General features: G+C 37.9%; 3 protein-coding genes across 3 annotated transcripts; 2 read left to right on the forward strand and 1 right to left on the reverse strand.

Moving 5' to 3' along the window:
• Positions 1–122: 122 nt before the first annotated feature.
• Positions 123–5,160, forward strand: LOC126753666 (WD repeat-containing and planar cell polarity effector protein fritz). The gene is made up of 8 exons (XM_050465338.1): positions 123–1,283; positions 1,572–1,872; positions 2,003–2,327; positions 2,402–3,027; positions 3,091–3,665; positions 3,751–4,385; positions 4,451–4,610; positions 4,668–5,160. Exons 1-8 carry the CDS (start codon positions 869–871, stop codon positions 4,784–4,786), a joined length of 3,156 nt encoding a protein of 1,051 aa, XP_050321295.1. The 5' UTR covers positions 123–868; the 3' UTR covers positions 4,787–5,160.
• Positions 5,042–6,005, reverse strand: LOC126753670 (39S ribosomal protein L48, mitochondrial). Its single transcript, XM_050465341.1, has 4 exons — positions 5,910–6,005; positions 5,738–5,851; positions 5,531–5,664; positions 5,042–5,471 (listed from the first exon to the last, which is right to left on the reverse strand). Exons 1-4 carry the CDS (start codon positions 5,919–5,921, stop codon positions 5,165–5,167), a joined length of 567 nt encoding a protein of 188 aa, XP_050321298.1. The 5' UTR covers positions 5,922–6,005; the 3' UTR covers positions 5,042–5,164.
• Positions 6,006–6,556: 551 nt separating this feature from the next.
• Positions 6,557–9,494, forward strand: LOC126752919 (transmembrane protein 87A). Its single transcript, XM_050463960.1, has 9 exons — positions 6,557–6,619; positions 6,713–6,773; positions 6,843–6,925; positions 7,789–7,959; positions 8,030–8,313; positions 8,462–8,671; positions 8,768–8,888; positions 8,945–9,098; positions 9,253–9,494. Exons 1-9 carry the CDS (start codon positions 6,557–6,559, stop codon positions 9,492–9,494), a joined length of 1,389 nt encoding a protein of 462 aa, XP_050319917.1.

Genomic DNA, 9,494 nt, shown 5'->3' on the forward strand with positions numbered 1-9,494 from the left:
TTAATATACACATATTTTATATTCATTTGATATTTCAACAGATTATTGCTTCCAGTGTAGTTGTCATGACTTCTGTGTGCAACTCTGCTTTTCTCTCATCTCTGATCGTGCACTAATCGGGCAGAAGCAACAATTCATTGTTGATTGTCAATTTGTGTGCAATTTTTTTTATTGTTATTAGTGTTTATATATTTATTTTTAAACAAAATAGCTGCGATATTGTTGAGCAATTTTGAGAATACTTTGTGTTTTCATGCTACATACATACAAGTGTAAATAAGTGGAATAAAACATAAAATTGTTTGAAATACCAATACGCAGAAGCAACAGGTCTGCATAGTACAATGACTACAACGTAGGCAAACTTGCGCATCCATACGATCAGTAGGGCAATAAAAGGCACGCAGTTAACAGCAGCACAACAACAACAACGCAAACAACATTAACTACTAACTCAATAACAATAGCAACATATATCAAGTAATATTATTGCAGCGCATAAATTAGCCAAATTCTTCGGGAATCTAGCTGTGACGCTGTGGTGACGACGGCGACGCTAACCGCGAGACAGCAGCCGCATATAGAAATATACTTGTAGCGGTGTTTGTTCGCGATAAGTTTGGAATAACATTAGCACAAGTATGCTTAAAACGAGACCTGGAGTTGTGGTTTGTTAAATTCCCGTTGTGCATAAATTCATTAGGAAATTGCATGTGCAAAAAGTGTGGTAGTGCATCAAATCGTCTAACGATAAATGATGTGAGAGTATTGCAAGAATAAAACATTACAGAAATATATTATTTTATATAATATAAACAAAAGTTATTGAAAGTCAACGGCTTAACACTTGCAACCACAAGCGCTTGCAATGCTAACTCTCCTCGGTGAATGTCATCTGTGGAGTGTACGCGATGAGTTGCGCATTAAATCGACCGATCTAGGTGCCTTCCGTTACACACGCAATCGTGAGGCACAGCAACAGAACGCTGAGCTGACAGCAATCGCCAAGCGTGATTACATTGAACGGCGTAATGGTGTGACGGTGCTTAAGAATAGCCGCAAGGCACCTGGGCGGTTGAAGGATAACATTAAACGCTTGGAGGAATTACTGCGTAGTTATAAAATTGTGCATACCGAATGGCGTGATGCTGCGCAAGTGTTGCTTCTATTCGCCAACGGTATTATCGCACATATATCTGTGGATCCTGCGACAGGTGACATATTGCGCATGGTCTATGAGAAGTACTTTGTTGGCAAGCTGGCGTCGGAAGTTATCACCGACGGTAAGTGTATATGTACATACCATAGGCAGGGAAATAAAGGTGACAAAAAGTTGCGCGGCGAATATTTATCTGTGTGTATATACATACATAAATTCTCTAATGCTGATAGTGTGGAGAAATTTGCATTTGCGCATACCCATGAGCATGCGCGGATTCACACAGTTTCACATGCAATTAATGTTAATTAATTTCGCTACAACTTTGCTGTGTTTTGTTTGTTTTGCCTACAGTATTTCTGCATTACACTAGTAATACGTTTTATTGTCTCATGTTTTATCTCTGGTTTAGCATTTTTCACACGTTCCCACATCGTCTTAGCCTATAATACGAATCAGTTGACGGTGGTGCATTTACAAAAACCGAACACACGTCTGCAAGGACCTGAGAAAATTAGTAATATGGATCCACGCATATTTCATGTGATAATACCAGGACCGTCAGAGCGTAAATTATCGCGTCATCTAATTGTGAATAGTAGCGCGGATCTTTTTGTTATATGGACGAAATCTTCTCAGAACGAAGTTTATCCTTGGCGACCAACAATACGTGATCAGGATAGGGCGAATATACATGTTTTTAAATTAAAGGGGTGAGTGTAAAATACGCAAGAAAGTTTGAAAATATTACGGGCACAGCATTCTCCACAATTATATAACTCTGCTAAGCAGTTTTTCAGTTAATACTTTTACTCAAATAACAGTTCTCTTTGTCTTCTATAGCATGCAAATAGAGTCCGTTTCATATTGTTGGTCTGAGAATGATCCGCTCTCTGTGGATTTTCTACGCTCCGCCGAAAGTCAAATTTTGACAGTAGAGCAAAAAGTATCACGAAAAGGGGAAATATCTGCTGAAGTATGTACCTATGAGATAAATGCTGGTAAAATGCAACGCGCCACAGTGACGTCAATAACAATGGGAACGCAAATATGTTGTCATGCCTTCAGTCCAGACCAAGAGAAACTATTCTTGGGTTCAATCGATCGAAAAATTTGTCTGCATGATCTAGTACAGCAAGTTACCAAAGTCACAACACGTATAGACATCGTAAGTAAACAAATATTACATATATAATTAAATACAATAGTATTTCATATTATAAAATTTCATACACATTGCAGATACCCACGCAATGTGCTTGGCACTCGGATAGTAGTATTGTTATGGTAGCTAATGAGCGTGCGCAATTTCAATGTTTTGACCTCGCCCTCACGCCGGTAGGCAATCAATTGCAAAGCGAAGATGTCACACCGCTGAATTTGTTGGATCTTTCACACTACTTCACCATACAACCGACATTGTTGCACATTGCGTTTAGTCACAAGCCGGATTTGACGCAACGCTCTTTACCATATGGCCAAACCGATTGTTTGCTTTTGTTGCACTTCGAACAAGGTCCATTGGGTTGTTTGCGTTTTTTCGCTGGCGCCGGCATGCGCGGTGACATACACAATTCAGGCCTGACCGCTGATGTTTTGGTTGACAAATATCTAGCGCTGCATCAGCTGGAGAAAGCGGTGAATTTGTTATTGGCGATCAACTGGGAAACCTACGGCGCCATGTGTTTGATATCATTACACAAAATAGCTAATTACGTTTTCTTTCGTGGAGAGGCGAAACGCGCACGTGTAGAGCTGCTGGGAAAAGCGCTGAAGACATTCACCGATGAACTTTCCGAAGAAACAAAAGACGAGTTTAGCGATCAGGTGTTTGATTTGAAGAGACGTTTCTTCTTCTATCTGCTGCGGTAAGCCAGCATTAATAATGTATTTTAATGTATATTTAATCAAATTAATTATATATTATTTAGGAAACAAATGTATGCAGAGGCCTTTGAAGTTGCTGAAGACATTGAAGATTATGATCTATTCATGGATTTATTCAATGAGACCAAATCGAATGTAAACTTGTTGGAGTTTGCTACCGCCGCTTTCAGTCAGGCAGCAACTATACTGCATGAAGAGGAAGGACACGGTGGTGCTGTGAACGGTGTTGCGAATAGCAATTTAAGTTCGAGTGCCGATTATCGCTCCGAATCGGCCTGCTCACAATCAACATATGCCGACTTGCAGGTTGTGCAGCGCAGCAAGCTACAACATAACAAATATGCAAAAGAACATTTAAAGAACTATGTGCCACCATTGCCATCATTCAAATCGAAAGTATTTAGTGCCGAAATGATAAAAATTAATATTCCCAAACCCGAGTTGCGCACGGAGAGTACGCAAGATGCAATACGTGCACGTCCGCCACCACCACCGCCGCCTTTGCCTTCGTTGCGCAGCTTGAAACTCTTACAAAACACCACTAACACACCAACTATAAACAGCACACTTGCTGAGTTGTCTATAAAAAGTGGCAGTGATTTCAATAATACGGGCATTGGTAAGTATGACAAACATTATTCCTGTAGTCGCACACACAAAAATATTTTACTAATAATTCTAACTTTCTTTTGTACGTTTTGTAGCGCTGACCGCTCCCCCATCCGTCACACTTTTGCCATGGCAACAGCAGTTGCCAGCCGATGCAATGGCACCAAACAGTATAAACACACCCGCCGCCACAATGCTGCCAAGGTTTACCACCACTGGCAACAGCAGCAGCGCAAACACACTGTTAACCGTAAATTCAACACACCTGCAAACCATCACAACCAATTCGAATGTGATGCATCATGCCACACCGGCTGTGATTACTGACAATTCCTTGCCATTACAACAAAAACATATGCAACCGTTGCCACCAAGCGCGCTTGCGCCCACTTCAATTGCGTCCGTATCCGCGTTGCAGCCTGGTAATTATAAGCCGAAATATTATCAACATCCATTAGTTTCGGGCACAATACCACCAACTTTGGTTGTGACCACAAATAGTGAGGAACATCAAAAGCGTTTGTTGCAAAAGAAGCCAACGGCGTCAATACTATCGAATAGTTCAACACAACAACATAACGGTGCTAATTTAGTTAATGGTGGCAGTGGTGCAACGTATGCAAATGGCTTGAATAAAGAGTTGCCAAGTGGTGGTGGAAATGCACGCAATGCTGCGGGCGAAAAGAATAAAGTGAAGTTCTCGGATACGGTGCAGGTCGCCGTAGTGCCGGTGAGTGCTTGATTTCACTTTCAAAATATGACAACTAAAAAAATATTAAACATTTTTCATTGCAGGAGATCCCACGTAAAGAAAAACCACAATTGCCGAAACGTAATGGCTATTCGCGTCCCTTACCGCGTAACATTACAAATCCGAAAAAGGAATTAGCAGATAGCTTGCCGTTATGTCATCCACATGATGAATATTTAAAAGATTTCAATCCCTTATCAGCAGGTATTTATATTTTAGTTTTGTATATTGCGCTTCTAAAGCTGCTTCTATACGTTCCAGCCGATGAGTTACCTCGTCCGCCGATAAGGTCCTCAAATCGTGATGAAACCTCAAAGTCACGCAAATCGAATAATACATCTCAGCCTGCTATTAAAGTGGTGCACTTTGGTGTTGTCTAAATAAGCACATTTTTCTTCCAAAATCTCGCTTTGACGCTAAGGGTGCTATTCAGCATTACTTTAATAGAAGCTGTGCAGATTAAACGTCCATTTATATTATAAATATGTATGTAGGTTTAAGTTCTACACTCTTTGTGCCTACTTGTAATAATTTTTCGTATACATACACTTTGCTACAGATTTTGTTTTCATAACATTTCGTTGTAGCATTTATATTGCCGTCCAGTAGGGGAAAGCTTTAAATAGTACATTCCATTTAGACATTAAGCAGTTAATTTAGTATTTTTATTCACTTTAGTTTGTATAAATTAAGTGCTTGCTACAAATATATGCATGTACGTTGTACCCTCCGTGTACAATTAGAACAAAATACACACATTATTTCTTTTTGGGTCCACCCGGTCCGCCTGCTTGCATTCGTTCCAATTCGGCCTTTAAGTCTAACAAATCACGATCGGGTACATAGCGGCGCTCCTCAAACTCATCAGAGTGTTCTTGTACACTCAACTGCACACCTTCGGGCAAAGCGGCTTGCGCTATGCGTAAAAATACAGGATACACAGGTGCGTTTACATCGTTTATTTGCAGATTGCGTTCATACATTGTCAGCCTGTATTCGGCATCTACAACGGCGGAGTTAGGACGCAATCTTTGTACTTGTGTGGTTTGTGGTGGCAAAGCGTAACTAAAAGTAAAAATATACTTTATTATAGTGTCATTTTGAATATTTTTATGTACGCTCACCAATCGGAAACATCGATATCAAGGTATTCCGCAACACTATGCAAGTAACGCTGGTAGCTCTCAAGTATTGGGAAATCATAACCTTTCATTTGCACGTTGAGACAGGAATATTGTGGAAACTTGGGCTTCAAAGACTGTAAAATAAGCAGATATGGTAGAAAGTGTTTTAATACATTTGTATATAATTTAGTACATTCAATTATTTACCTCCAAATAGTCCGGTTCATATACACTTCGTCCATCGCTGTAATGCTGTGTTGGAGTTTTATTTAAGGAAGTAACAACATTATTGCATAGCAGGCGCGGCACAATTGGACTAAGCTGTGTAGTATAAGTAAACAATTTGTAAATGCAATAACAGAAAATAAAGTGGATTTACCTTTCTTAGCATCTTGTTTTCCTACCAATTTCCACTTAGTTTTTATGTGACTTATTAAAGAGGTTATGTCATACAAATACTGCCAATTCAATTTATTTTACCCCAAAAACATATGGTAGTTGTTTACATGACATAAAAGAGGACAATGCGGAACAGCTGTTTTGTTTATTAACAAAAAATTTATAAAAATCTCACTAACTTTAGCAGAAATTTATAATAAACTTTTACTGGCATATAATATCATTATATTGACGCAACATTTGTGAATTTGATTGCCTTAATACATTTCTAACAAAACTATCAAACATTTTTCTCAGTGCATTTATTGTTTGTTTTGTTTTAACGTTATTCCCAACAAATAGTCGGTATAAAAATTGACAATTAGCCCAACTAGAACTGTCAGAATTTTTATTTTCCTTTGCTTTACGCTATTCCACTTTGCTGAGTTTGCTTGTTGACGTCGATTTTCCGTGAAAATTTATTAGTTGCTACAGTAAATTGCAATTTACAAAAATTTTAACAATTTGCATTATTTTTTAAACTGTTTATTTAAACATTTTAGTGTTTAAGTGCAAGTTTAATCAATAAATAAAACAATGTGGAAAAGAAAATTACTAATATTGGTGAAGGTGTTTCTGCTGATGACAATGCTTGCCTCGGCAACGCAGGCAAATTCTGATGCTGGCAAAACTATTAAAACGTTAACACCGGTAAGTATGGAAATATATTTGTACACATAAGAATTAAAAGTTGCTAATTATATATATTTTTTTAACAATAATTTACATTTATTTCGCCTATAGAATGCCAACATTGCACGAGAGCAACGTCCCTTATTGGCCAATTCCAAAATAAAAGTTCATAGTAAGTGCTTTTTGATGAGTCAATAATAATAATTTTTTTTTGAATATTTTGTCTTTTTCAAACCATTAGTCGAATGTGAGGGTCGTGATGGCTTAGATGTAAACATTGAGTGGCAATTATACGAGCGCCAATGTTGGACGGACAAGCGCATGGTAAATGTCTACTTGGCATGCAACTTACACTTTGGTTATTTATTTCTTGCTTAAATTTACAGTATGATATACAAAAATATGATATAGAAGAAAATTTGCCAATGCAAAATAAATCGGAATTTGGTTTCATCACTATGGACTCAAAAACTACCGAATGTTCAACGCATCCAATTTTGTTGTCGGAAAAACAATGGCCGGTGCAAGAAACGGCAGCGTCTGGCATGGCAGCGTTATCACCAGAGGCAGCTGCTTTGGCATCGGTCAAGAAAATGAACAATACCAAAAAACATCCCACAGCGGTAATTAATAGTATTTTGCATAAACATTTAGAATAAGCAAAACCGTTATCTCGTCAATTTGTAGAAAGGAACTCGCATATTTACTGACAATATTACTTCGTCTGTTATGAAAACAATATTTTAGTATGATCATAAAATATGAAGTAATTATAGCAAGAATTAATTTCGCGTGTTAGTTGTCGCTGATAAGGTTATTTATTTTCTTTTTTTTATCATATTTGGCGTATTCGTAGAATTTTATCTTTTGGTAATATTTTATGAGTCAGCGTATGAGCGTCTATTTTTTTTGTAATTATCACATAGGAAGAGGAAGTAAGGGAATGTTGATAAAACTTACTTTGTGTTCGTGAAGATACAAAATTTGATTTCTGATTTCCTGTGAAATGTTAAATTTATATTGCGTTTAATAAGCCATATTTTTGAGGTTTATTTTTAATTACTTTTCAATGTTAGGAAAGTTTTTAAAATTTTCTGCTTTAGTATAAAATTGTTTATGCGTAATTATAAACCTTTCAAACCACTTCTCTGTTTTTTAAATTTAAAACTTTTTTTTTACTATATCAGCCATTAGATAAAAACATCATCACCATTGGCAGAGATGGCATTTATGAATTGACATTGAAAATTGAAGCTGTCAAAAGTTCAGAGCCCGTAGATTTTTCCGCACATGTACAACTGGACATTGTTGGTCCTGATGGCGGCTATCTTTCTGCGATTGATCATCCACTCTTGGCGGTAAATCAAACACAATTCTATATATAATAATTTTATTATTTGAAAAATTATTATTTTTTTATATTAACAGTTCTACGGCATAATGTGCGTCGTCTATGTAATTTTCGGCATTATCTGGCTCTTTGTGTCATTCATGCAATGGCGTGACCTTTTGCGCATACAATTCTGGATTGGCGGCGTAATATTGCTTGGCATGCTGGAGAAAGCTTTCTTCTATGCACAATACTATAGCCTGAATACCACGGGTGTACCGGTTGAGGGCGCCGAATTGATGGCAGAATTTGTTTCCTGCGCCAAACGCACACTAGCACGCATGCTTGTCATCATAATGAGTCTGGGTTTCGGTATTGTCAAGTGAGTGCATACAAATGTATATACATATACCAAATTTGAACACTTGCGCAAATATGCCTAAAAATTACGTTGTTCATCAAAACACTTGTGTTTAACTACCTAATCTCTTTAAGTTTATTTATTAATATAAGTTCATTTCCGTGTGTAGACCTCGTTTGGGTCCAATGCTTCATCGCGTGGTTGGCGTTGGCGCGCTGTACTTTGTCTTGGCTTGCGTTGAAAGTTACTTGCGTGTGACTAGCACGAAAACCGATGAACAGTTGGTGGCCGCTATACCGTTGGCTGTGCTGGACACAGGCATCTGTTGGTGGATATTCACATCGCTGGTGCAGACCACCAGAACGTTGCGCTTGAGAAGGTGTGTGTGTGTGTGTGTGTGTGTAAATTAGCGCTTTGAAGTGTGTTAATTATCATAACTTATTTATTGTGCTTGTTTTTGTTTTTTATCTTTCAGAAATATGGTGAAACTCTCATTGTACAGACACTTCACAAACACACTGATATTTTCAGTACTTGCATCAGTGATATTTATGTTATATGCTCTGCATGTGCGCAAGTCACAGAACTGTACACCAGTGAGTGCATAATACAAACAACAAAAACAAATTAAATATATATTTTTTTACAATAGATTTGGCGTAATATTTGGTTCGATGCCGCTTTCTGGCATATACTGTTTTCGGTATTATTGTTGGTTATTATGATTTTGTGGCGTCCCACAAATAATAATCAGCGCTATGCATTTACACCGTTACTTGATGCGCCCGACGATGAGGACGATGACGGTAAGTATTATTATTGTTGTAATTTTATTTTAATTAGATTCTTCAGAGAGATGACGAAAAGCCTTCTGTTTTTTATAATAGGCTAATTTCGAAATTGGAACTGATTTAGATCAGCCTGTTATTGCTATATTATATTTCCTTTTTGTCTTTGCAGAGGAAGATCAATTCGTCGCCGATGCGTATGGTGATGCGTATGGTGTAAAAATGCGCAGTTCGCATGCAAATGGCGGCACTAAAACACCACCAAATGCACAGCGCGGCACAACGACCGAAGAGGATGATCTACGCTGGGTGGAAGAGAATATACCCTCATCAATGGCCGATCCCGCGTTGCCGGTTTTAGATTCGGATGAAGAAATCATAAATACAAGATTCGAAGTTTCGAAAATGCAATAA

The sequence above is a fragment of the Bactrocera neohumeralis genome, chromosome 3, assembly GCF_024586455.1.
Source record: "Bactrocera neohumeralis isolate Rockhampton chromosome 3, APGP_CSIRO_Bneo_wtdbg2-racon-allhic-juicebox.fasta_v2, whole genome shotgun sequence".
Classification (NCBI taxonomy): domain Eukaryota; kingdom Metazoa; phylum Arthropoda; class Insecta; order Diptera; family Tephritidae; genus Bactrocera; species Bactrocera neohumeralis.